This window comes from Euwallacea fornicatus, chromosome 38, assembly GCF_040115645.1.
Source record: "Euwallacea fornicatus isolate EFF26 chromosome 38, ASM4011564v1, whole genome shotgun sequence".
Taxonomy (NCBI): domain Eukaryota; kingdom Metazoa; phylum Arthropoda; class Insecta; order Coleoptera; family Curculionidae; genus Euwallacea; species Euwallacea fornicatus.
The window spans coordinates 1,082,379-1,108,274 of NC_089578.1; the positions used below are offsets into that span (position 1 = coordinate 1,082,379).

A 25,896-nucleotide genomic window follows, 5' to 3' on the forward strand; every position below is an offset into this window, starting at 1 on the left:
CAGATAATTTCTTTGTTATGACTGAATAATTTATAATTCAATTTCACTAAAAGAGTTTGTATACCATGGAGCAACATTGCATTTAAATACGTGTTACGTACTTTTACTATATAATTTTTTAATATTTTTCAATATTTTTGTTATTTTTATTTCGTAAATTTGGTATTCTGTGCGTAAAGTTGAAATCTAATGAAATCTAAAAAACACCAAGTTTAAAAAGTGACCTTTACGTATAAGGAGACGTTGCCAGATTTCCAGATTAATAGTGGCTGTAACCATGTCAAACTTGTCAATGACCCAACTAACGTCAATTAATATGTCAAATATAAATACTCATCTAAATTATAAAAAAAGAAAGTTCAATATACTTTTTAATTTGATAATAAACACAAAATATATGTTATTTTTAACTCTAAAACCGATTTTTGATATCCTGTAGGTATTGCTAAAATGGTGCCCGAAAAGTACTTGAAGAGGGTAAATCTATCATCAGATGTATATGCAATATGTATCCAACATGCACTAACAACCGAGAAACAAGAAATAATGGGATTGCTGATTGGGGAGGTAAGTACATGCATTACATATCGAACAATTTCACAGATTCTCCTTATCCTTGAAGCCCCCAAAAATCCAACCATTTGTGTATATTCCATGTCCATAAAGCGATTTTGATTAGATATGTTTGAGAGCCGATGTTGATATCAAACTTGATTGTTAGACAAGTAGCTTATATAAAACAATTTTAAAGAAATTTCTTAGTTCTCTCACGTATTTTCCCAATTAACTCGGAAACTGGTGGAGTTGGATATAGGGGCATCTGTTGGAGATTTTATCCCACCGATTTAGTACCTAAAAATGTAATGATATAGAGTCTCCCATATGGTTAAATTCAATTTTGGTCGATAAAAGTCACAAAACTAATTTTAATATATTCGCCGAGGGTACAAGTACCAGTTTTGTGTGGAAAATGGCAATTGGATTAAAAAAAACCTTAGTCTAACAAAACTTAGCCAATTATGAGTTCTTCTTTGACGCCATCGCCATGAAACTATGATTTTTGTTCCTTTGGCGTCACTGAAGCTAAATGTGGCAGTATCCATTTGAATTTAAAGCATTACATAGTAGAGGGATGTTGAAAGGCATTCTGCGGAAATCTACAGCATAACTTTGGACACCAGATGATGTTCTGGCAAGATTTGCATGCCACAACTGACAATAATCTACATTACCGTTGTTTAACGTGTTAAAAACATTTTTCGGTTTTCTTACATATAAGGTATAACATTTTTTTTGATCAGAACTTCAGGAATGGTTAAAAAAAAGAGGTTTTTAGGTGTATGTATCTAAACATAGGTCATTAATTTTGTCAAATCCTCAGACGAAGAGCGGTAAACTATAAAAAAGTGTTATTATGTTATTTCCGAATGGTCAAAGCTTCCCATACCAAATTTGATACACAATGCTCTTATACATATAAAAGAGGAAGAGTAAATAATGTCAACTGCTTAATTTTTAGTCAGACATTAATATGTCAAAAGTTAATAACAAATCAAAATAAAACTATATATTTTCTAACTTTTCAACAATTAAAAATATACATTTCTCTTTTAAGTTTTTAACTGTGAACCAATTTTCGGAAGCCTGAAAATATTGCTAAAACGGCGCCCAATAAGTACTTAAACAGGGTAAATCTATCATCAAATGTTTATATGTATATGTATCCAACATGCACCAAAACTGACAAACAAGAAATCATGGGATTGGTCATTGGAGAGGTAAGCACCTACATATTTAGCTATTTCACAAATTTCCCTTATCCTTGAAACCACTACAAAAAAGACCATTTGTGTATATTCTCTGTCATGAGCATACCAAAATCATCTATATGAAGCAATTTTTGACCATATCTGATGGTAATTCAAGGTTAATAGGCATCCACGAGGAATATAAAACCATTGGTTTTCAACACAATAGAAAATTGTTTTATTTGGACATAATCCTGAACTGCTGTTGCTTGAGTTTAGTCATAAATATTTTAAATATATGCTATTTACTGGATAATTCAGAAAAATAATTCAACAGGAGAAACTCAAGGTTTTTTTTTTATTTATCTGTCTTTATCAGGCCGTTCCTCAAGGTTAATCTTTATTAGAACAATTCTCAAATCTTTGCATTTCACATATGAGTTCTTACAAACTGTGTTAGATGCATAAAGAATGATTTTTTATTTAGATTGATGAAGAGGAATGTATTTCCAATATTTCTGCGTGCATGATTCTACATAGAAGCGACAAACAACCCGATCGAGTAGAAATTTCCCCTGAACAGCTCTGTGGAGCTTCGGTCTATGCAGAGCAACTTGCCACAGACTTGAAGAGGCCCATGAGAGTTATAGGCTGGTATCATTCCCATCCCCATATTACTGTATGGCCTAGCCATGTAGGTACGTCTGATCGTAGAGTTATAAGTAGGTCATGTTGTGTCTGGTCATACCCCAGTTATCTATTAAAAGGCCTTCAAACTTTTACTCTTTTCTAGTCACTGAACTTGTCTTTATTCCATATAAGAGAAGCAAAGTTTAATAGGTATCCATCATTTTCACCTTTAAACTTATCAATTTAGAGTTAATTTATGAAGTACCTAACATAAAGGATGCATCGATCAGGCTTTATGTGTTTTTTAGACATCGGAACGCAAGCCACCTATCAAATGCTAGATCCCCTATTTGTGGGCGTAATCTTTTCAGTATACCAGAGCGACCCAAGACTTAAGAACAACCAAGTTCAGCTCACCTGCTTCCAATCCTTGACCCAAGGAGGTTCCAAACTAGAGAGACGAGAAGTGCCATTGTTCATCGAAAAATCCCCCTTCCAACTGCATAATCTTGAAGGTTAAACAGCAAACATCTGTTTTAATCATAACTTCAAATTTTTTTCCCAATATTAAGGGATTGCCAACCTGTCCAAAGTGCTTATACAAGAAGAGGTAGAGTGTCACAGCATTAAAGACAATGAAACCAACGATCCTATCGCAAGGCTGCATAATGAAGCATTTAAAACTCTGGCTCTAGTACACATTGTTTCCAAGGTGTCCAGGCCAATGTGCGATGACTTAGTTGAGAGGCTTAACGCTACTAAGTTGAGAATTAAAGAATTGGAGAGCATAAAAGCGGAGTTACTGTTGAAAAGGAATAAGTAGTGAAGTATTTACTTGCGTTTTTAGAGTGTACTGTGAGTATTTTAATGTGGAGGTTTGACTATGAGAAAAGAACTACCAGACTTCTCTATGACAAGATTTCGTAGAGGATAATTTATAATATGCAGTTACCATGCATGAACAATAAATTGTATTTTCAGTTAGTGTAAAATTAAGAAATCGTTATTATTGTTTGTTATTCTTGAAAGAGAAGGTAGAATTCGACATTTTTAATAATTTTTTAAACATAGTTTCAATGCGTCGGGCGCGAAAAAATTAATTTTTGGCCATAAATAAATAAATAATGAAATAAATAAATCACTTAAAGAAATTCCTTTGTTCTTCCAAAATGTTTTTTCAATTAATTCAGTAAATAGTAGAATTTAATAAGGGAAAGTCTAGTAGAGATTTTAACCTGTCAATTTTGTAATTCTAAATATCTACTAATAGACGGGTCCTATATGAAAAACCCAAATTTTGGCCAAGTAAATCAGTAAAAGCACATGCGTATCGCTCATATATATATTTTTAGTTTAAGTTAGTTCGATTTACTTGTAACTTCCCTCATTTCCCAAAACCTTTATTTATATCCACATGTTTCCTATAGTCAAATCCCATTTTATCGTTAAGGTGTGTGTCAGCTCCATGTGCCAGAAGGTACTCCGTAATTTCTTCACTACAATTGAGAATAACTGGAAATAAGAATTTGATTGTGTCACTTTCTCCACATTGAAAATTGCCATTTTATTCTAACGATATCACTATGTACACTAATCTCTGCGTTCTAGCTTTGTAAGTGCTCGTTTGACCATATCGTACCTGCTCTCGCTAAAGGGGTCCATCCATTGAAGTCCCGAGTGTTGATATCTAAATGACATTCCAATGCAAACTCAAGATTCATTAAATTGTTCGAATCCACTGCGTAATGGACGATATTGAGCCCATTAATGTCCGTGTCAGATGTTCTGGCCCCTAAGCCACAGTATTGAGGTAATAAAATTCATCGTAAACTCCATTTAAAAAAGAATCGTCACCTTTGTCTAATAAAAGTGAAGCCGCTGGAAGCTCTCCTTTATATATTGCAAACATTAAAGGAGTTCTGAGTGAATGCAATAGAGGTTTATTCACATTCGCACCGAGGGTTATCAACAAATGCAACACTTGCAAGTCTTTTGCCTCGATTGCTTGGAAAATTGGAGTTTTGTGCTCTTTGTTTTCGGCGTTGAGGAGGTCCGGCCTGGTAATATTTATCATAGGACGTACCATCTAATTAGAAATTTTACCTTAGGTGAGTTATTTTTCTTATGACAGAGCTTTTCCCCAATTTTACAGCTCTAGTCAGATGCATGACCGATGTGTAAGGTCCGACATCTTCGGTTGCCGCTTTAAAGTTCAGCCAATCTTCTCCATCGAGTTTTAGACGAAATTCGTAGCAAGTGCACGGGGCAAGTCTGTCAATTTTGTACTCGGTTTTAGGGCCGCTAAAAATTGATATTTAGCGTAATACGTGGCGAATGTGGTTTTTCGTTGAAATGCACGGGAAAACTTTCCTAGGGATTACTGTTAAATTGCGGTGTTCCACCAGGGGCTGAAACAACGGGCTAAGTACCCTGCAGCATTGTGATTCTCACCAATAAACTGCTCTCCACTCTTTGTTTTCATCGGAAATTTCCAAACGATATCTTTTATTAGCACTGTTAATATATGCATATGTTTCCGTCCAAGATAATGTCAAATCGTTCGAGTTTCTTTTTGTTGTTTTCGGTAACTGCATCCCATTTAATTGGCACGTTCATTAACGAAAAGCAACTTCGTTATTTCGCGTGTTTTATCGATAATCGCGCTCCAAAATCTATATTTACGAGGGCAGTGTTCAAAGTTTGAAGGTAAATTAGCAGCGATTGTTGGTTGCCTATATTAGCGTTTCTTAATATGGGGAAAAAGTGTTTTTTTTTGTTTAATTTTGGATAATGTTCGAACATACTAAAATAATCATCTATAGAAATAAGAGAGCCAGCCACAATCCCCGCTTTTATTGTTATTTTTGTATGTATTTTTCTCTTGGATCTTGCGATACGTTTATGAACCCTTAAGTAGGTAAGTACACGTAACAAATGGCGTTTTAGCTTGCTGAACTAACGAGATTAAGAGGCCCTTTGTTTGAAAGTTTTAGATAAATATAGATACAAAACTAACCATAAAACATACATAGTGTAACTAGTAGGTATGAATGACTGTAGCTAGGCACTAACGCATTCTACTGGAATGCTATATCATTTCTTGATCATGTAGGTAAATAGTCATTTCTTACTGAAATATCAGCCCGTTCTTGTTGGGGAAACCTCGTAAACGAGACATGATGAAATAATCAATATTTATTGATGTTTCTCGCCGCACTTCTAGCAATAAAATCCTTCTCCAATCTATTTTCTTTTCCTCCAATCACATGCTCATGTACGGGGTGCTTCTTAACGGATGGTAAAATATGGAATGGGCGAATCACGAGCTTATTTTAAAATTAAAAATTCATGTAAAGGCACGTCCTAAATTTCTTCCATTTTGATTTACAGGGTGTTGAAGTTTCGTTTTTTTTTTCGGTTTTCATTAAATTCTCTGCTATTTGTAAAGGTAACACAACAAAATTGGTAGTAACAGTTCTTATAACGCTCTTGTAAGTTCTACAGCGCGTTGCTTTTTTCGTTGTTGCTCTCAATATATGACACGAGGACCTCTTTTGCGACATTATTAGTTTTTATTCACTAATCTAATTCAATCCTTTATGTCTTTTATTGACGTTTTTGAGGCTTCAGTTTTATTATAAGGAACAATAGCTTAAGAGACATTTGTACCAATTAAAACTATTAATTTTGATTATAGTTAAGGTAATTGCCGAAAATGTCCTACCAAAAAACAAGCTTTTACCGTTTTTTTTTTTCAATTTTTACAATCCATTAAGGCACAACCTGCATATTGGCGACCTCTTAGGTGGTCCGGAATGTGTCGTTAGTTCTGAATGTTTTGTAGAATAACCCCCCTTTTGGATGCGAAAACTCCTGCTTGCTTAGAAAAATTCAAATTGTAGTTTCGGCGACGGTTTACCTGATAAATGCATAAATTTGTTATTGTCAAAGTAATGTGGAAGATGTTCCAAAATTAACCTGTAAATTTTAACGGGGCGTTCTGTATATAAAAATATCGCGAAAAAATCTGTGTGCAGATAGGCCTGCAAAGGCTCTATGCTGAAATGCGGGGCAAACGTCCTCGATCCTCGCATCGTGTAGCACCCTGTAGTTCGTTGCCGAAGCGTTCGCAAATCTATCTGTACAGTATGCGTAATTCCGTTAACTTTCGTGGCGAGGATTTTCCGCGGTTTAGGACACCCCAGGGAGAATGCTCACAGGCGAAAGTGAAAATTTTCTTTTTTGGAAAATTCAATGTCCCACGTGGATGCTTTTCCGACTCTGCGACGCCACTGTCTCCGCGCCAATTATCCCACGAACTTTCCCATTTATTCTCGATACCTGAAAGCTTTAACCCACCCAAAAATCGTCGGTGGAAGCGGAGTGTTTGAGAAGTTCCGATTTTCGAGAAATTTTCGAACCTCGAACGGTCGATCACGGTAAAAATGCGCACGTCTAACTTGATGGCGTTCTAAACGATCTCGCAACGTCCGGTTTTATCGGAGAGAGCCCCAATTTCTTGTTGCGGGGAGCATCTTTACATATTTTTGCATATTAAAATACGTCTTAATTGTCATACATGCGTTGTGCACTCACTCATCATTATCGTCATTTTTTGCAATTGAATATCAATGCACGCCCCTGGATTAGAGGAACACTGTTTTAAATTGAGAACCGGCGGCAGCAGAATGCTAAAATGAAATATATAAATATGCAACTGGGTGTCAATAAAAGACCGTGATACAACACTGATTATGGAGTGCCCCAAATGTTCTCGGTTACATTAAATGTTGTCGAGTACAGTAAAAGCAGTGGCGTACCGACCGAAAACCGCAAACGGGAGTAACAATTTTGAGTTCAAAAGAGCTGAGCCGCACGAGTGGCGTAAGTACTGCGTATTAATCACTGTGGACAGTGACGGACACGCCGGTGCCTTGAATTCTTACCTCGGAATCCGTCACCGTCGACACGTATCTCGCTCTAATAAAGATACATCCCTATCCGAATGTTAATCCTGGAGCCGGTCCTGATGTGCCTATTTACAACATATATCCTACACAGGATGCGCAGAAAAAGTAGTGAATTAATTTTCATACATTATTACCGGTTTTCAGTTAATAACTTTAAAGGAAGTCAACGACGAAATTAAGCAAACACGTCTAGATGAGATGGACATATTTGCATCGAATTCTGCAAGATTACGGCCAATTGATCGCTTTTTCATAGGTAAGTTGTTTTACTCATTTTCTTATGTATAAATAGGCAAGATTCCTGTCTATTAGGCTAGTAACGGCGTAAGAAATATCGTCAATAAGTGCGTTCTAGTAAGCATGAATTAATTTGAGATTAGAGAAAATCGTTGAAATTCCTTCGGTTATAAGTCAGGAATGTCGGCGTTGATCTACAGCGTGTGTTAACAAAAACAAAAAAAATAAATAAAATGGAACGTGCCGTGCGTTATGCTGGAAATGCGAGTCGATACTGGCAAGCGAGTGGGTAACCCAGAAGGCCTCGTGTCTGTTGGTCCGAGTCCTATTTCTGGCCCGATTTTCGCATATTCCTGATGGAATTTTACCGTTGGGCGGCAACTTTTACCGCCGCTTACCTGTAAAATTTTCACCGGCAAGAGCCTCATCACGCCTAGTCGGTTAAAGGGCCGCTTCGCAGCCTAGGCGGTAAAGGGGACCCTTTGCGGTCAGCTTTGTGCCATTAAAACGTCGGTCCTTTTGCCGACAATATTATTTTACAAGCTCTGCAGTGTAATTCTTGTTTCTGCTCAGTTTCTTATTACTCCCGCCGAATCGACATCGGCTAATTGGTTACAGCTAACTGCACCATAAAGTAACTGCACCCAGCGCCTCGAAACAGTATTTTTTTCCCATGGTACACATATTTCAACCTTATTGCTTATACAAATTTATCATAATCATACTTCATACGTACCAGTTTGACTAGAAGCAACGTTAATGGCTGAGGTTAAAAATTTAAAAAAGCCCTGGTCGAACTTATAATTACTGAAACGAAGCTGGTACTTACTGGTGCTTGCGTGCCTTGGCGCCAAATTAACTTCTACCTGTAGATGGCCGAAAGCTATGCAGGATGAGAGGACTCTAATATCTTTTAAATCGTTCCGTCCTTGGAAGGAAGGGAGCTCCATTCAACTGAAATATTATTCATGAAGGCAACAGTGTCGTGGATGATCGTTTTATGCCGCAAAAGCAAGAATCTTGGGCTAAAGACCTCTCCAAGAAGATCGGGAACGGCGTTTGGCGTCGACAGGCAGTGTCACTTTCACTGCCTAGACGGTAAACCAGCCAGAATGATACCGATTGCGTTCTTTGTCGAGATCGTGAAAGCTGCGCCACTGACTTCCTTAAAATTTGAATTGAACGAAATTTTATTTGAAGAGTGTCAAGCCTAGAAACACCCAGTGCCATGCAGGATGCTAACGACGGTGCATTTAGATTAGAAAAGTAATTGCAACATTGCATGGCTCGCACCAATTGCCTCATTGATTTCTGTGAAATTTCAGTATTACGAAATTTCCATTAAACACATCTCGAATTTGGATAAAAACATCTCCCAGTAAGATGTGCCTTGATGGTGAGTGCGGCCAAAGGTAACCTGGCGAGCCCCTGGAAACTACGCCACTGTTTTTTCGCAAAGTTCAGACGAAATTCCCTTAGAAAATTCCCCCCAAATTTCGGAGCCCAGTGGCGTGCTAAATTGAGACTTAAACGTAAAATACAAGTTGCCATTGCGAATTAAAAAGACTTCTCTCGACAACCTGTACAACGTGCAGCACTAATCTATCAGTAACTGGGTTTTGCGAAATTAAAAACTTTAATCTCGCGAAAGTCGCGCAAGCCCCGCCACTGATATCTCTCACATTTTAATACTTCAAAATGTCTTTAAAACATCCCTTAAATTTTGGAAATCGCAGTGTCCAATTCAGATTGACCGAAACACATTAAATTGAAACTCCGATTTTTGGGGAGTTTGGGTACTCCACAAATTTATGTGTTAAATTCATACATGTCGAGTGGCGTACGCCTTTGACCGTGAAAACAGATCGAGACAAGTCACAACTTCGCGAGGCCCGACCTATTTCCGGCAGAGTGTCTTCTAAACCGCCTCTAAAATCTCCAAACACCCTGTGGCCTGTTCATTAGACCCAGATTTGAATAAAATATGCAGAATGTCGCCGATACGCCACTGCTTTTCTATCAAAATTTGAACCCCAGCGGCGTAGCAAAGTCAGGCGCAAGCGACTAATGCAGATTGCCGTTGTCAGTTCAGACTGGGAAACACACGACAACTCGGTAAGATCGTACAGGGCACGCCACTGATTTGTGTTAATTGGAAATTAGGCTGGTGACGAAGAAAAATCACATTATTTAGGTGTTCGGTATGCGAAGTGGTGGTGAATTCGCGTTGGGAAAAAAATTGTAGCTGGACAAGGGACACCACTGAATTTGGATGTTTTGGGGAATATCTCGAAGTTGAACGAAAATCCTGTGGAATATTCAATTCCGCTCGCAGTGACGGATACGGAATGCCGCTGATTGAAGAAAGAAAGATAATGACGTGAAGAGAGATAGCGTAGATCGTGTGAGCGACATACTTCGCAGATTTCCGTAAAATTCCAGTATCCCAAAAATTCTTTGAAGGAATCCAGTGGAGTGCCAGAGACAGACCCAACTGAAAAGTGCAGTGTTGGTCCGACATTGCGAGGCCCTGCTGAAGTACCAATGCGTTCCTGATAACCATGCTAATTTCAGGCCCTCCAATGGGCGAGCTCTATGGAGCCTCATCAAACCTGACCTCCTTAGATTCATCTAAGTCAAAATAAAAAGAAACTTCACCGTCAAGACCAGAGTGTAATTAGTGAAGTGGCCGTATCTTTTAATTGGTACCATTGTTAATAAACATTAAAAAATTGAAGAAGAATGCTCGGGTAGTTCGTTAATCTCGAGAGTCAACGCGTTTGGCGTTATCGGGTATGAGTAGTACCATGATAGAGGGGCGAACCCGGGGCAAAAACGGAGCAGTGGGATGTGGAATAGCCATCAAACAATGCAAGAAATGGTTAGTCATTGCTGGTAGTACCGTGGTGGTACCGCCGCGAATCTCTTCCTTCAGTGTTCCGTGTGCAGTGAACCACTAGCGAGTTTCAAGTTGAATGCCCTTGCGCGCGCTAGGAAGTAGTACTCAAGGCTAATCATAACAAAAACTATTATGAAGTGAAATAATATGTAAGTACCGGCAGTATTATTATACGATTTCTTTGCTCGTGTGGATTTAGTGGTGAGTGATATTTACCACTTCTTTAGAGTAGTACCGTTATGCATCAGCTGTTGTTTAAACCAGCAGCAATTTATGTATACAATTCGATGCAATTATCTCGGTTTATGACCAACAAGTTCCATCAGGAAATTGCGAATTCAGACCACAGAACCACCTTCAATCATGGGAAGAAAATTGTCTGTGTGTGACACAATAGAATGTGACCAAGGCTCGAAAGTCGATATTATAATATTGCATGAGCGTTGTCAGGTCCATTTTCATGATTATACGACTAGTAACGTAAACGCGGTCGTTCAGGTAGAATAATTTGAGGCGGGTAATAATTACTGGAAGAGGGTTTCGAGTTCGAGGAATTTGCAGGATGGAAGTTTCAGCGCTGAAACGGCCACAAGTCGCGAAACGCACGAGAAGTTGATGAAGGCAACTAAGTGATACAATCGATCGGGGATTTAAAGAAGCAAATAGCTTGAACTCTTGAACTCTCCCAATGGGATAGATCATTCATCTCTCTAGTTCCTAGTTCGTTCCATCGGTCTGCGAGGATAGCTCTAGATGACGGTAGTTTGTATTCACCATTCGATAATGCAAGACTGTCTCTGTGTGGAAATGTTCACGTTTTAGTGCGCGCCGAGACCGGTGCTGTAATTGTGGGATTTTGCTTGATAAACAATATCGGCAGCAAAAATTCCCCCCTCCAAAAAACCGAAAATCAATCATCACTTTTGTGGCAAAAATTAAAAAATTAAAAAAAAAATCGTCCGGCATGAAAGTCAAGAGGCAAAAAATTTTTTTTATCCGCTTAACTCTCATTTGCCACCACTGTCCCTTCGTCCTGCGACTCGATGCAAGCGTTAACACCTACGTAGCGTGTCGCCAACGTCCTCTCGCACGCCCTTTAAACGGGCAACGTACGTTGTAGCTGCGTCCGAAGGCGACTTTTTGTCAATTCGGACCGCCGGTCCAGAATTAGTTTTATCTTCGTTTACCGTTGCGTAATGAACAAAGACGGCGGGATGGGTGGCGCTCAGTGTGATTGGTGGCCCTGGCGCAGTGGTGGCGAGCGAGAGTTCTAATGGCCAAAAGCAGCGATTTTTCTTGGACGGAATGCGATGAGTTAGGGGATAATTGGAGATAGATTCCGCGTTTGTAGGACGATCGCGGAGCGGCGTCTCAGCTCCCTGCCGACGCTGAGAATACCGTAACGCAGTTTTCGCGATTTTTTCAACTTTTTCATTTTCAGTATATTTATTTTTTAATTTTAGTTAATAACTTGTGTTATTTGATTTTGTTGTTTATTAATTATTTCATTTCCACGCATTCACCGTCCAAGTAACAGAAAAAAGCAATTACGTTTCTCAGCAGTTAAACGTATTTTATCACTCGAAGCTTCCCACCGAACGTTCTATGCACCTACCCGGAGATTAATACGGTGGTGTGAATATCCTTCAATTTCCAATTACTCATCTCATGTTGGTTTTATGGCCCCACTGCAAAGAACTCGCAGCTATTCCTGCTGTTCTTCCTAGAAATGCAGTAAAGTTGGTTCATTTTACGACCTCGTTCTTCAATAAGCGAGATGAATTGCCAGTATTTCCTGAAAAACAAGATTTGGATAGCTCATTTTATAATTTGCCGTGATAGATCATGCTGAACGATCGGTTATTTCCCTCGATCCTCGGCCCATCCATTAATCCTTATCAAAACAAAACATGAATTTGGCCGGTGATTGCTGAGCGTGTCGCGCAGCTCTAAACTGCTGCCCCGCCCATGTTAACTTCTTAACATTTCTTTAGTCCAAGAGCACCAGTAAACAGGACAAAACGTACTAACGTTTGTTCGTTGCTGCAAACGCTGCTTACGTCACCAGGAGCGCAAAATGGCCGATAAAAAAAAATATATATATGTGTGGGTCAAATGGCAGCTCAAATTAAAGGCGTTTCAAAATGGTATTCAGTGGCGTGCTGCGATTCGGAATCTATCGATTGGTTTTTGCGAAAACCAGGTTTAAATTTGGTAAAAAGTGCAATATAAACTCGATTAGGTGGTACGTAAACATTGAAGAAGTTTGTTTGTTGGTAGGAAATTGGATCGTTCCTGATTTTGCGCTCACGAACGGTCTTTAGTTATTTTCATTTATCTCTTTATTTCCCTTTGTTTTTTAACCGAAGACTGTTGGCGAGCGCAAAACCAAAAACGAACCAATTTAACAAACGAGCTTTTCACTGTTTACGTACCACTTAGCCGCGTTTTTATCGCATTTTTCACCAAATTAACACCTGTTTCTGACGAAAACCAATCGTACCGAACGTAGTTTTGGAAAACATTCAATTGCCCGACCCACGTTTCCATTGAAGAAAATCGACCATTTCGCCCCACCGCCGACGCAAGCAGCATTTGGGAAAACAAATCAACGCGGCAAGATGGCAACTTTTGTCCCATTTAATGCTGCTTTTGAATTAAAAAACAAATGTTAAAAAACTCACCACGTTGGGGGAGGGGGGGGGGGGTAATTAAAAGCCGCACGATATTCGCTCGCAAACGGAAGAAGATACGTACGTGTGGTTAAGATGAACGGATGGAAGAATTTTAAATAAGTGTTACGAGATTTCCCTTGGAACTGGTTGCTTGAGAAGTAAGAATTAATCTGATCATCATGAAAATAGCGGTAAAGGAAATTTGCCCTAAAAAAGTATATCGCCGATAATTACGGATTTATACGCAGAATTGTCGGTAATCCATCCGTTACTTTCTAATCTTGCAGCGCCGGCCAGAAATCGGCGAACAAATCACCGTTAATGCGTTAATGCAGCTTTATTATGTTCGATGTGTCGCTATTTAGTAGTCCGATATTAAATAATAAAAAAAATACAATAAATCAGGTTCGTGTTTGCGAGACGAATGGATTTCGTGGTGTATCTGGTGGCCTTTTTCGTTGGTATCCCATGTCTCGTGACGTAACGCGCGTAGTTCAAGATAGAGAATGCGACGCACCAACTGAGACGCAGAGACGTGCGCGCGCTGTAATTTACACACAGGGTGGGCCATCGAAACCCTCCAGCGAAGTGTCACGACGTAGAAAATCTGAAGAAGCTCGTGCACGTCAATTATAATTTCAAAAGCGTCATATGCCTCTGGCGTAATTACTTCCCCAGGTTCACCCCCTCGAAGCTATTACCCTGAAACGGGTCATGCGTGACTTCGAAGGGCGTTCAATTGCCTTTCGAATTCCACCTCGTTTGTCAATTTTGAACCACCAGTTCCTGAGATATTACATTTGAAAAGCGATATTATCAATTTCGATTTTTTCGGTTGCGAAAAATGACCTCCACAGAACTCCATAGAGACATCTCTGGGCATTGCTGGAGTCATGACATTTTTGACTTGACATTGAATTGAATTGTCATGACATTTGAATCGCGTACGATACGGCACGGCCAATCGTCACGAAAGGCAATTGAATGCCCCTTAAAATGACGTGTAGCACGACGCCCCCTTGCGTTTTCGATTTTTAGGGCGGAAGTCGCCCCCCTCTTAGGGGTCAGACCTGGCTAAAACAGTTATACCAAAAGAATGTGGCCCCCTTGAAATTGAAGTTGACGGGTCCGAGTGTTTTTTTTATTGCTCTCATCGTCAGACAGGTCACTTGCTTGGAAAATTTTTCGGTGGGCCACCCTGTATGCATATTTTCCTATATGAAATTTTTGGATGGTGCCACGTTTTATGAACTAAATCCACAAAGGTTTAAGGTTCTTTTCACTGGTGACCCTAAACCGTCATAAATTGTTCGACACCTGTTAATGTATCGTGTGCACGTGTGGTATAGGGCGACCCTACTATAGCAGGTGCATTGGGAGCGGGAAATGCACAAGGACGCAAATGCCGTTTTGTAATTTGTCGATTTCTTTACGTTGTTTTCAAATTTATTTTTCTCTTCTAAGCGCAGTGGGTGGCAGGAATTAATCGAGTAATTGTTAAATTTACCATCATGAAGACGTAATGTGGTTTTGCGCGGATTAGACCAAGACGTCCTACCGGTACCACTCGCCGAAGTGAACCAGCCTTGAATAGAAAATTTATTGTCTGCCAAGAAGAATTTGAGTTAAGAATTTTAAGTTTTATTTTACGCAAATTTCGATTTTTCATGGGAAATCTCGGTAACTACTGGAGATCGACAAAAAGGAATAGAGCACACCCGGCATCCTTTGGGCGCTAGCCCGGTAGAGCGCCTAAAAATTTTCGTTCGTTCGATTTTGGGGCTTAAACAACAATTCGATTTTGTCCACCTTCGATCTCTCCTCGCAACTTAATTGTGGTGTTAGTTACATAGATACAGGGTGTGCGGAAATGGCAGGGCTAGAACTCCTTAAGGGGGAAAATCCACATGTATCCAGAAGCATTCGAAATTCCTCCCAGTTCGAAGAGGCATTTTCTTAGGCACGAAATTGTATCCGCCTCGCATTCGATTTTTCGCAATTGCGCAGCAATGCTAGTACAGTGGCACCATCTGCGGACCACCGTTGCTGCGTAATGTACCGCACCGCTCTGCGCAGACTGGCGCCGATCAACGCAAAATATTTTAAAGAAAAAAAATTATTCTGTGTTTTGTCCCACTCAGCGTGCGGGCGCGCACGCGCCATTTCGATCGATATCACCCCTGGCCAAGGCGCACGCGCGCAAAAAATAATTTTCTTTCATGTGCCGACACTTGCAGGGTCGCGTTTGCGCTTGTTGCAGATTCGCGCGCGGCCGCGCCGACCGCCGCTCAAATGCAACGCGCCGCGCTGCGCAGAGCTGATTTTAACAGCGCGACGCGCTCGGTCTCGGCCGGGTTAAGCTGACGGAATTGTTTCTTGATGTCTCATCAGCAAGTGCGTTGAGAATTGAGCTTATGAGATGTGAGATCGAGGACTATCGACAATTTCCATTGAAATTCGCTCCGCATAATCCTACGAGGTGCGCACGGAGGAACCATTCGGAGGATTTTTCGTCACACAATTTCATTCTTCGGCTCTTGCTCGTCGCCCTGCCCGTACGTGCCCAACGGCAATGTTTCAGTAGTCGGTAGCCTGAAAACTGTATTCTCAAAATGTGGATTAACATAAATTTCATATGCTACGACCATAAAGGCACCCATTGTCTGCGAAAGCACGTTTAACATATGCAGAAAGTAATATAATCCACTTACATCTATCGTGGGCGTAGTTTCAAGGCAACAAAATTACTTCATGCCTACAAGAACATTTTCGGTAAACCAGTTTAATAATTATTAATATTCGATCTTTGTTTCAGATATGGATGGTCATCAATCTCTCTCACTTACCATTAAACAAGATGGACTGCTTTTGCTCAGACAAAACCCCTGTCCATTGCAAAATTGTTTTTCTTGATGAAACCGAGTTGGTCCACGAACTGGCACGGAACAGTACCGGGCAAGTCTTGCTTGACATTGTGTTCAAGCATTTGAACTTACTGGAAACTGCCTATTTCGGGCTGAGGTTCCTAGACCAACATGGGCAAACGCACTGGCTGGACCCCTCCAAGAAGCTTGGAAAACAGATCAAAGGAGCCGACCCCTACACCTTATACTTCGGAGTTAAGTTTTACGCGGCTGACCCCTGCAAACTCCTGGAAGAGATCACCCGATACCAGTTCTTCCTGCAGATCAAGCAGGACATTCTTCAGGGCAGGTTGCTCGTCCCCTTTGATTTAGCTGCCGAATTGGGGGCTTACATTCTTCAGTCAGAATTAGGCGATTATGACCCACGACGTCACGGTTACGGCTACGTGTCTGAGTTTCGCTTCCTCCCGAACCAAAGCGTCGAACTGGAGATGCGCATTGCCGAACTGCACCAATCTCAAACCGGGCAGATGCCTTGCCAGGCCGAATTGAACTATCTGGATAAAGTGAAGTGGCTGGAGATGTACGGTGTCGATTTGCATCCGGTTCTCGGCGAAGACCACGTGGAGTACTTCCTCGGGCTAAATCCGAGCGGAATCATAGTGCTGCGCAACAAAACCACGGTCGGGAACTACTACTGGCCTCGAATCACGAAAATCTACTTCAAGGGGAGGTACTTCATGTTGAGGGTGGCCGGCAAGAACGACGACGAGTGCACCTATGGGTTCGAAACTCCCTCCAAATGCGCATGTAAGCATTTGTGGAAATGCTGCGTGGAGCATCACGCCTTCTTCAGATTGGTGCAAGTCACGCCGACCTCGCCGGATATATTTGCCTTGGGATCTAGATTCAGGTAGGTTAATTGGAGATTTTACCTGGGGCACTACATTACGTTTTAAACGCCTTAACTTCGAGATAATATTTTAAGCGTTCGGCCGTTCCTGTCTTCGGGAGACCGGCGAAAATGCTATCTGACGTATTTCACTTCTTTAAATTGCTTCTGGAGGACTTTCGGGGGAACGCAAAGGGGGGGGGGGGGCAGCAAAAGTTCGTTTTCGGTTTTGCACATTCTCAGAAAACCGCCCTTTTTCCGCGCACGCAACGCAACGCAACTTAGCTTCGGCTATCAACCAAGGATCGAGTCTCAATCGTTTTAACCGACATTTTCGGCCGTTCCTGTTAATGAAATTTGTTGGTGCGGAAGGTCCATTTCAGATGTTACGACTTTTCAAAGTTGCCCCCCTTGCGAGCTTTTTTCAACTCGATTTTCGCGCCATCGTACGCGTCTCTTCGTCGACAGATTAACTGACGAGCCTTAGCGTTTGTAGTCCAAACCCGTCGCGAAATTTGTTGGTGCAGAAGGTCCATTTCGCGCGTAAAATTTTTCAAAATTTTCTCCTCTCGCGAGGTTTCTTAGACGTGATTTTCGTGCCGTCGCGCGCGTTCGCTCTGCGCACCTCCTCATCAGCCAATTAAGTACAAATTTCAATATTCATAATCCAAGTGGCGAAATCCGTTGGCGCAGATCTATTTTAGGCGCAGCAGTTTTCTAAAATTCTCCTTTTATGAAACCTCTTTTACGTGTCCTTTGCCTTGGGATCTACATTCGCGTAGGTTAATTAACCATTCTGCCTGGGGCTCTTATTACATTACGTTTTAAACGCCTTGTTTCAAGATAATATTTCACGCATTCGGCCATTACCGTACATGGTACATTACCGACTTAAAAACATTTTTTGTTACACTCGTTATGTAATGTTTATTAATGGATCTTTGTCACACTTAAGTGCCGTACCGTAATCAACCGCTCCTTGATAATTCGGTTTCCTCACAGTGTAAAAATGCAAATCGAGAACAGTCAAATTGCAGATCCGGCTGCAGGCATTTCATAAGATATTTTTCTCCTCGGACCAATCTAATGGCTGCTGTGAGTTGCATGAACTCTTTATATCCGACAAGCAGTCTTGTATAAGAACATGATTTGCGAATGTTCTGGTACTATTATTGACTTGCGTAGCAGGGTCGTTTAATTTCTCTAACGGGGTCAGACATTTTAGCTACATTATCGTTGGCTCCTGTGTTGGTCCCATGACCGTAAGTGTTGTAAGTGGTACCGCCTTATCGATATCTATTGAGAACCTTCATGCGATAAGAGTAGCAATCAAGGGCATCTCGTCTGCCACTTTACACACCGTGTGCACGGAAAAGTCCGGCAGTCCTGACATATCTCGAAAGATACAGAGTTCATTAAAAAATCCTCCATGTGAAAATTCCACCTTTCCGCTGTGTTCGGGAATACACAAGGTGCGTCACGAAGTACCAGTGAATTGAAATTAAGTTTCTCTTATGACATTTGCTAATTCACCTTTGCAGTTCTAACCTCAATTAACCCGAACACATTTCACGTGACATGTGCTATGGCTTACTCTAACGCTTCAACAGAGGGCCATCCTAAGTTTCATTAATAATGGTGACAATGGCCTGTCTTCTTCTGTCTAATCCGTCCTAGTAACCACCTTGGACGGCATGTGGAGGTGAAACAGAACGGCCCCCTGGATCACCGGACTTGACGCCCCTTGACCGTTTTCTGCGGGGCCGCTTAGAAAGTAGGGCGAAACTGGCAGATTAAGAAGAATTAGCGACGAATGCCGTTTCCTTACGGTTGAAGTGCTGGAGCATGTTGTTGAGAAGTTCTATTACAATTCAGCCCATTGTCGAGCCGTTCAGGAGGCACGTTTGGAGCCCGCCCTTCAATAAAAATAAGTTCATTTACGTAAGAAGAATCTCATTTTGTTCTTTGGTTCTTCAGCAGCTGCCGGACCGGTAGATTTTGCCGTGAGACCTGTTTAGGTGAAATGTGTTCAGGATGCGAGCGTGAATTACAAAAATTTGCCATTTTATAAGGAAAAACATAACTTTAAGTCGCTGCTAGTTTGCGACGCTCCTCGTATATTTCTGAGTACCGCAGAACAGGAGAACTTCAAAACTCTTTCAGTTTTCATAATACATACAGGGCGATTGCAAAATTGGAGCTATCCTTTCGCCAGCGAATAGGGCGTAATTTTTTAAATAAAACCTTGACACCCTGTATATCCGTTGATGTCGATATTTCGAAAAAACTCCAAAAGTCATATTTTTTGACGCCGCATTCACTGGTGAAAAAATAACTGCAACTTTGGAATCACCCTGTATATATATATACATAATACATTTCGTTGTCATAAATTGTATATTTTTCGAGATATTCCAGTGTTGCCGGATTTTTCGTGCACAGCGGTTGGGGCATTAGTGCAAATTGTCCAATTTCTCTCTGCGCATCTTATGCAGCACGCCTGTGCAGAAGAATTAAAAAAAGTACATGAATCGATAATGGATCATTTCGATCTCACTCGTATACAGGTATGCGCAAACACAATAATTGCCCGTTGCTGATTTATGCGTTTCTGGCATTAGTCTGTGACGATATGAATGAAGTCTCTCGATCAATTAATTCATTACACTTTCAACGTTCGTGGATAATGAATAACTTTACTCTGGTGAAGGCCAAGCAAATGACTTACATTCGGCCATACTACGTTCGGAAATTATTTGTGGCGAAAGCGGCTATTCCATGATTGAATCGCTATCAATGAAGTTTCAACCGAGCCACATACAGCGTGAGGCACGAAAGGGGTTCAACCGACACGTCATTTTCCCTTTTCCCCTTTCAACCAAATTTTCTACGTGGGGTTGAATAATGTCAGAAAATAACCGAAAACGAACGAACGATTTCTTTTAGCTTAGCAATTGGTCGAAACGTTCGCCCGAAACTCATTCCTCCCATTCCCTACTGAGGTATGTGAGGCGACTCGCCTCATTTTCGACCTCAGTGGTCTCGTTGGACGTGCAAACGTTCGATTTCAGGTATCCCCATAAAAAGGAATCGAGAGGGGTGAAATCGGGAGATCTCGGAGGCCGTTCGATTGAGATCCCCCTTCTCGTTCATCGATTTGGAGGGGTTCCATCTAGGTCTAAGCGAATATTCCGAGCAAAGTGCGATGGCGCCCCATCTCGTTCTAACTAGATCCGATGGTGCGGCGTGCCTGGATTTACCTCATTGGGGGACAAATTAGATTGTGCCGTTCGTCTTGAAGAAATTCATTTTTTTTTTTTTTTAATTTTAAGGAAGAAACCGGCTCCATTATTCGGCGCCCCGAGGGTATCCGAGCATTTGTTCTCAGAGGGTACCGCGCAGGACCTCCTCCCATCCAACGAGGACTTATCGCACGTCGATGCGGGCTATTTTCTCACGTACGATTAAAGTAAAAGTGACTCATCATCAGCGAACAAAATCAATTCCACGAGTATTTTAAATTGATGAACAGCATTCGTAGCACTTTCGCAAAATTTTTGATTCGTCGATCTCTGTCATCCTCAATCAGTTCTTGATTTATTGCTGATTAGACTTTCACGAACCATCTGCCGGATTTGCGTTATCAGGTTTCCTTCGGGTGCCAAGAGTGCTTTAGTTTTTGCATCTTCGTGAATTTTCCCAGGGCTCTTCCCCGGAACGTTTCTCACGTGACCATGATCTCTGATTTTTTTTTTTTTTATTTCACGTTCCCGTGTCCGAACCCCTGTCCCCGCTAACCAGGCGTCGTTGACATTTCAATTTTGCGAGATCCAGCTGACCGAGGCATCTTCCGCGGCGCTTCACACGTTTTATTAAAAAACAAAATAAATAAATAAATAAAAAAATAAACGAAATTTAACTAAGAAAAAAATGTATCGTTGGTTCAGGTTGGTAGTATTGTCGCGCCCCATGGAGAAAGGCGACGCGCCGGGTAGAGCCGGGCTGAAAGGGCCTTAAAAATCACGCATCGCCCGAGGCCCTTTTCCGATCGAACTTTTAAGGGCGACTGCCGCCCTAGCTGAGGGGCGCACGGCCAAACGGCCTGCGGGGTGAAATGAAAAACGACGTGTTTTTGGCCACGCACTCCAGCTAGTTGCCACACCGTCTGGTGATTTATCAAAGGCCTCGCAGGTATGATTCAATCTAAGATTTATGTCTGGAGAGTCGGTGGTGACACACAAGCAACCTCATCAAGCGTCATGAATCCTAATGAAACCTTCGATCCGCAGATAGTCGATCTAGTTTTTTATCTTTCGTTCTCCGCGGCCTGTGGGGTGCAAACGGCAACGGATGACAAAATTCATGGAATTAGATCTCGTCGAAATCTGACCTCAGTCATTTCCACTTTCTCTGAAATCGCACCTCTTGCAGTGACGACGTTTCCATTGGAATTTACGAGCGGCGGCAAAAACTAACAAAAAAAAAAATCAAAAAATATTAAGATTCCGCCCTGCCGCCGCCTCCCCCTTGGAGCTGAGTTCCTTGCACACCGCCAAGCGGTAAAGCGGGTTTTTTACTACAACAATTTAGTAAATAATTAATGGTTAATTCTCTTGTTTGCATATCTACGTAATTGCACGACAAGCTTATTTTCCTAAATGGGTATAATACCCATTGCAATTACCCGGCTTAAAAATACCCACATTAGAATGTAATTCCGTTGTTTTTGATGTCTGCTTTATGTCCCATCAATATGCACAAAATGGGTTGGCAGATGCTTCGTGAATTTTAAATTGAGCATGATTTAAGCCAGTGTCAACGACACTACGTGCTTCATAAAATATCAATGAAGAGGAATGTCAAACGCGGTATTGTCCCATGACCCAGGCTTTTTTAAACCCACAGTGTCGGTATGAAGTTCGCTGCGGCTGACAGAGGATTATGGATATTTATAAACGTCGATTTCTGTTAACACGAAAAGGCTCCATTGTTCGATTGTTTAATGCATGACTCAACTCGCAACAGTTCGAGATATCTCCTCTGTGAAGTCACACCTGAATTTCCTCTTTAGTCAAAGCCATAACTGTATCGATGGCTATAAAGACCGCTGGCAGGAGCAGTTGGCTCGCAGATAGGAAATTAACGTGGATTCGACGCAAAAGCCCCCGAATCGCGGGACCCGTCGAGAAGCTCGTTCACGACGTCGACAATTTAAAGGAAAATCTCCGATTTTGGCCACATCGATTTTCATTTGCCACCGCTGCTCGTGCGTCGGCTTGTCACCCGAACTAACGCGACGACCTGCGCCATCCTTCTCGGATACGCGCGGCTAAATGGAGACAAAAGATCTGAAGTGCGTGTCGCGGCCGAGGGGGCGCTGGAGGTAATTTAATAACGCTGTCACAGTGGTCGCTAATGAAAATTGCGATAGTAAAAGTGGCAATTGTTCGCATACACTGTGCCTTAAATTCATGTGTGTGCACGGGGAAAACGGTTATTGATACCCGGTGGGCACATTGCGGGCCTGCTGCAACACGTAGTTGGAGCCAAATATTACTTATGGTTGAGTCCGAAAGGCTCAAGGGTCGAAAACTTTGGCATCTCAGCCGTGTCGGTCAACGATTGAGTCTTGTAAGCTTTTGCTTTCGGGATTGGAATTTCGAAAGTGTTTCGCTGACCGTAGATGCATGTGGATTTGTGCGTATACAGCGTGCTCAGTTCTGCATGGCCAGCGAATTAGGCCTCGATTTTCCAGTCACCTTTCCTCGACGCCGGAATGCCGGAATTTTTCTGGAATTCCAGTTCCGATTCGACTGTAATTTTCTCTGGAACCTCGAAAATAATTTTTTTCTAGAAATTGGTTTATGGTGATCGTTTCCTTTCGTTGTTTCAGATACAGCGGCCGCACCGAGAAACAGGCAGTCCGGGATGCCCAACTGAAGCTCCGCCAACCACCCACGTTCTCCAGAAAGGCCTCGAAACGATACCAAAGACGTCTCATTCCTGGAACCAACGAATCTCAATCGCAATCGACTGAACCTAACCACCAACCACCGCAATACCAAAACCAGGAAGTGAAATTTATCTCCCTCCCACTTCCAGCGGACAATTTCGATAGTTCCTGCCACACTAACACCCTTAAGAGTAACGCCAGTAGCAAGAAGTTCGACTCCCCTAGGAGTACCAGAAGTGCCCCGTGGTCGCAGCCCCATTCCAAGGGACTTTATAACAATTCCGTGCCCGCGAGTCCCAGGTCCGTCAGATCGGGCAGCAGGCACAGGTCCTCGTCGCTGGACAGTCAAAGCTCCAACGAGTCGCGATCGTGTCGGAGACGAAGACATCGAAGCAGAACTTCGGATAATGAAAGCGAGTTATCGAAGAGTTCGAATAAATCCAGAAGAAAGCACAGGAAGCGGAGGTCCAAGAGCAGAAGAGACTCCGAGTCCGAACAAGACACGAGAACTAGAGAGCGGAGAAGAAGCAAATCGAAGCCTGACAAGTTTTATGAATTAGTTGACTCAGGACTTCAGTGGCAAGAGGCTCAAATGAAGAACACCAGGGACAGCAACAGCAATACCATCCAACAGGCCACTGTGGTTAGCAGCACCAAGAGCAACGAAAAAGCTCATAGGCCTAATTCGAGCGATTACGGGACGCACAATAGGCAGAACAAACACAGAAAACATCGGTCCAGATCCAGATCGCCTGGAGAGCACAAGTCCTGGATTCCAGACGAGCTCAAGAAGCACTTAGAATACGATTTAGTTGACACGTCTGGAATGAGCGATGTTCAACTCAAGGAGATTCCCTACACCGTTGTCAAAACCAACTTTTCGAAACATGTAAAGCTGAAAAATCAATCCACGTTGAAAATGGAAGGGAGTCATGGCGGGAGCCCGTTGACTAAGACCAGGCAATATTCCACTGGGCCTCTGTACAATACCAAAGCAATAATGGACGAGGCGTTGACCAACTTTTCCTATCCAGATTCGATAGAGGGTTCGCATTACTACCACGGAGTCCACGTGAGCCAATCGGCGTGTTCGAGCAATTTCAACGGTTCAATTTTGGACAGTTTTCCTAATTTCCACAAAGTGCAACATGAACATTCTGATTCGGGACTGGGGGTAGAGCGATGACCAAAAGGAGCTGTCGTTTTGAAGAGATAGACGCGCAGTAATTGCCAAAACGAAACTTCGAATGTTTGGCATTTCCATGTTATCCAGAAGTTTGAGGAGTTCTGTTAGTGTCCAGGACGTTACAGCGTTTCTTTACTCGAAATATTCACCGATAACACATCGCAATTTTTCCTTCCGCCGAGATCAAAGCTTCAAAATTTTGCGATTATACAGGGTGTCCCAAAGAGGTTGCGTCGATCTTAAGAAGGGGGGGGGGGGGGGGACATTGCGGCGAGCAGTTGTTGCATAAAAACTCCTAGTCGGAAACGAACCGTTTGGGCCCCGGAGTGATTCTTCCTCAAAAGACTCAGATTTTTTGTTCTCTCTGTTCCATTAAAATGTCCCTTTTGAGACGCAGTTCCAACTTCTCCTATCTACCCGTATTGCGCAGGATAATCTAAACCAACACCTTTATCTATCAGCCGGCCTTCGCGACGTCCCGATTTAAGACCGTTGGATTTTTCCCTTTGGAGTTACATCACGTCGTTGGTGGATGAAACTCCTGTAGGTACCCGTGAAGACCCCTTGGGAACAGTGATGGCGGCGCTGTAAGATCGGGTGCGCGATTCCATGATTCAAGGAGCAAATGTATGGAATCAGGTTGGAGAGTCGTCATTTTGAACCATTATTATTATTATTGTTGTTTTGCGTTATCTTTGATAAAAATAAACGAAATATCGGAGCCTTTTGGTGCTTTGGATGAGCTAATTAGTTGCTCCGAAGCCAGGACGGCTCATTTTTGACCGGGGTTTCTGAGCAAAATTTGCAGAGTCCCCCCTATAGTCGTCCCAGAGTTTGGCACAACCTTCTCGGGACACCCTGTGGTCCAGCTAATGGGGGGCTTAAGGGACCGTTTATGGCTAGATAGAGGAAACTCACCGCTACTTTGTAGCGGGATTTCAGTCAGTCTCAGCTTGGCGCCTTAAGATCGCAGAATTTCTAGACTTTCCCTGATTTTTTAGTCCTGCGACGGAATATCCTGCATAAGACTTGAATATTTGTGAGTTTCTAATGAAGGTTTAACCATATTTTTTAGCAAAATTTGTATGATTCAACCATATGACCTCCTGCAACATCCAAATGTCTCTGTTCCTCATCCAGTTTCCCACTTGCGAATTTTCGCAGCCTGGTCCTGACTAAGCACTTTCCTAATTTCCTGCTCGCCTGAGTCAATAAGGAAAGTTTAGATTTCCTCTCCTTGAGAACGCGAAACTTCTACATTTTCCTACGATCGAGTTCTCAAGCTTGGAACGTATCTCTCAGCTAAATAGCATAAATCGACTTAGGACCCGTGTAAATTTCGATTATTTTAGATTCGTAAGCGTAGTTTGCGTTGTAAATACATCTAAATTATTATTTATTATCTCAATATTGTTCTTATTAAAATTGTAAATCAGTTTATAAGAAGGACCGTGTTAATAAATTTTCGACAAATACATCGCCCCTTCCTGAAGACAAAGCACCGACGAGGACTTTAGCCACCTCAGGGGCTAGACATTCTTACAGGAAATTTAGGAAAGAGGTCAAAATCACAAATAAACTGCTGCACGAAAGTTGGGGAACTGCTCAAACTTTTCGAATATTTTAAAAGTTGCTGAATAATATTATTCAGCAACTTTTCGAATATGAAGATTTGGATGTTCGCCATCTTCTCTGAGAGTTTTTTCTGTTCGTATTTTGATAACTTTTTCAATTTCAGGTGCCTTCTTTCCCTTATGTGTTTTTAGTAAAAATCCAGTTCCTTCGGCAAAGGAACACGAGAAAGTTCGCCAGGGGGCGTGGCTTGCTCGAAGTTCAGTCATA

At 41.8% G+C, this 25,896-nt stretch overlaps 3 protein-coding genes across 7 annotated transcripts; 2 read left to right on the forward strand and 1 right to left on the reverse strand.

Annotated features, from left to right (window-relative positions):
- The first annotated feature begins 325 nt into the window (after positions 1-325).
- LOC136349470 (lys-63-specific deubiquitinase BRCC36-like) lies at positions 326-3,735 on the forward strand. Of its 2 annotated transcripts, none has more exons than XM_066301030.1 (4): positions 326-567; positions 2,236-2,446; positions 2,687-2,893; positions 2,951-3,735. In XM_066301030.1, the coding sequence occupies exons 1-4, from the start codon at positions 451-453 to the stop codon at positions 3,199-3,201; spliced, it is 786 nt and encodes a 261-aa protein (XP_066157127.1). In that variant the 5' UTR covers positions 326-450; the 3' UTR covers positions 3,202-3,735. The 2 variants fall into 2 exon arrangements, with proteins under 2 accessions (XP_066157127.1, XP_066157128.1); XM_066301031.1 differs by lacking the exon at positions 326-567 and adding an exon at positions 1,647-1,778.
- flip (flippy) lies at positions 3,707-4,972 on the reverse strand. The gene is made up of 5 exons (XM_066301029.1): positions 4,830-4,972; positions 4,482-4,679; positions 4,233-4,435; positions 4,018-4,170; positions 3,707-3,890 (listed from the first exon to the last, which is right to left on the reverse strand). Exons 1-5 carry the CDS (start codon positions 4,970-4,972, stop codon positions 3,763-3,765), a joined length of 825 nt encoding a protein of 274 aa, XP_066157126.1. The 3' UTR covers positions 3,707-3,762.
- Positions 4,051-25,529, forward strand: LOC136349467 (band 4.1-like protein 4). Of its 4 annotated transcripts, none has more exons than XM_066301027.1 (4): positions 4,051-4,188; positions 7,493-7,604; positions 15,975-16,936; positions 22,809-25,529. In XM_066301027.1, the coding sequence occupies exons 3-4, from the start codon at positions 15,981-15,983 to the stop codon at positions 24,052-24,054; spliced, it is 2,202 nt and encodes a 733-aa protein (XP_066157124.1). In that variant the 5' UTR covers positions 4,051-4,188; positions 7,493-7,604; positions 15,975-15,980; the 3' UTR covers positions 24,055-25,529. The 4 variants fall into 4 exon arrangements, with proteins under 4 accessions (XP_066157124.1, XP_066157123.1, XP_066157122.1 ...); XM_066301026.1 differs by lacking the exon at positions 4,051-4,188 and adding an exon at positions 4,382-4,486; XM_066301025.1 differs by lacking the exons at positions 4,051-4,188; positions 7,493-7,604 and adding an exon at positions 10,456-10,633.
- Positions 25,530-25,896: the final 367 nt, after the last annotated feature.

Excerpts from the sequence above, each read along its gene's own strand:
- LOC136349470 (XM_066301030.1), top strand. The coding sequence starts at position 451 with ATGGTGCCCGAAAAGTACTTGAAGAGGGTAAATCTATCATCAGATGTA. Across the intron at positions 568-2,235 it reads TGGGATTGCTGATTGGGGAG|ATTGATGAAGAGGAATGTAT; the intron begins GTAAGTACATGC and ends TTTTTTATTTAG. Across the intron at positions 2,447-2,686 it reads TGTATGGCCTAGCCATGTAG|ACATCGGAACGCAAGCCACC; the intron begins GTACGTCTGATC and ends TGTGTTTTTTAG.
- flip (XM_066301029.1), bottom strand. The coding sequence starts at position 4,972 with ATGCAGTTACCGAAAACAACAAAAAGAAACTCGAACGATTTGACATTA. Across the intron at positions 4,436-4,481 it reads AGAAAAATAACTCACCTAAG|GCCGGACCTCCTCAACGCCG; the intron begins GTAAAATTTCTA and ends AAATATTACCAG. Across the intron at positions 3,891-4,017 it reads GACCCCTTTAGCGAGAGCAG|TTATTCTCAATTGTAGTGAA; the intron begins GTACGATATGGT and ends TCTTATTTCCAG.
- LOC136349467 (XM_066301027.1), top strand. The coding sequence starts at position 15,981 with ATGGTCATCAATCTCTCTCACTTACCATTAAACAAGATGGACTGCTTT. Across the intron at positions 16,937-22,808 it reads GCCTTGGGATCTAGATTCAG|ATACAGCGGCCGCACCGAGA; the intron begins GTAGGTTAATTG and ends TCGTTGTTTCAG.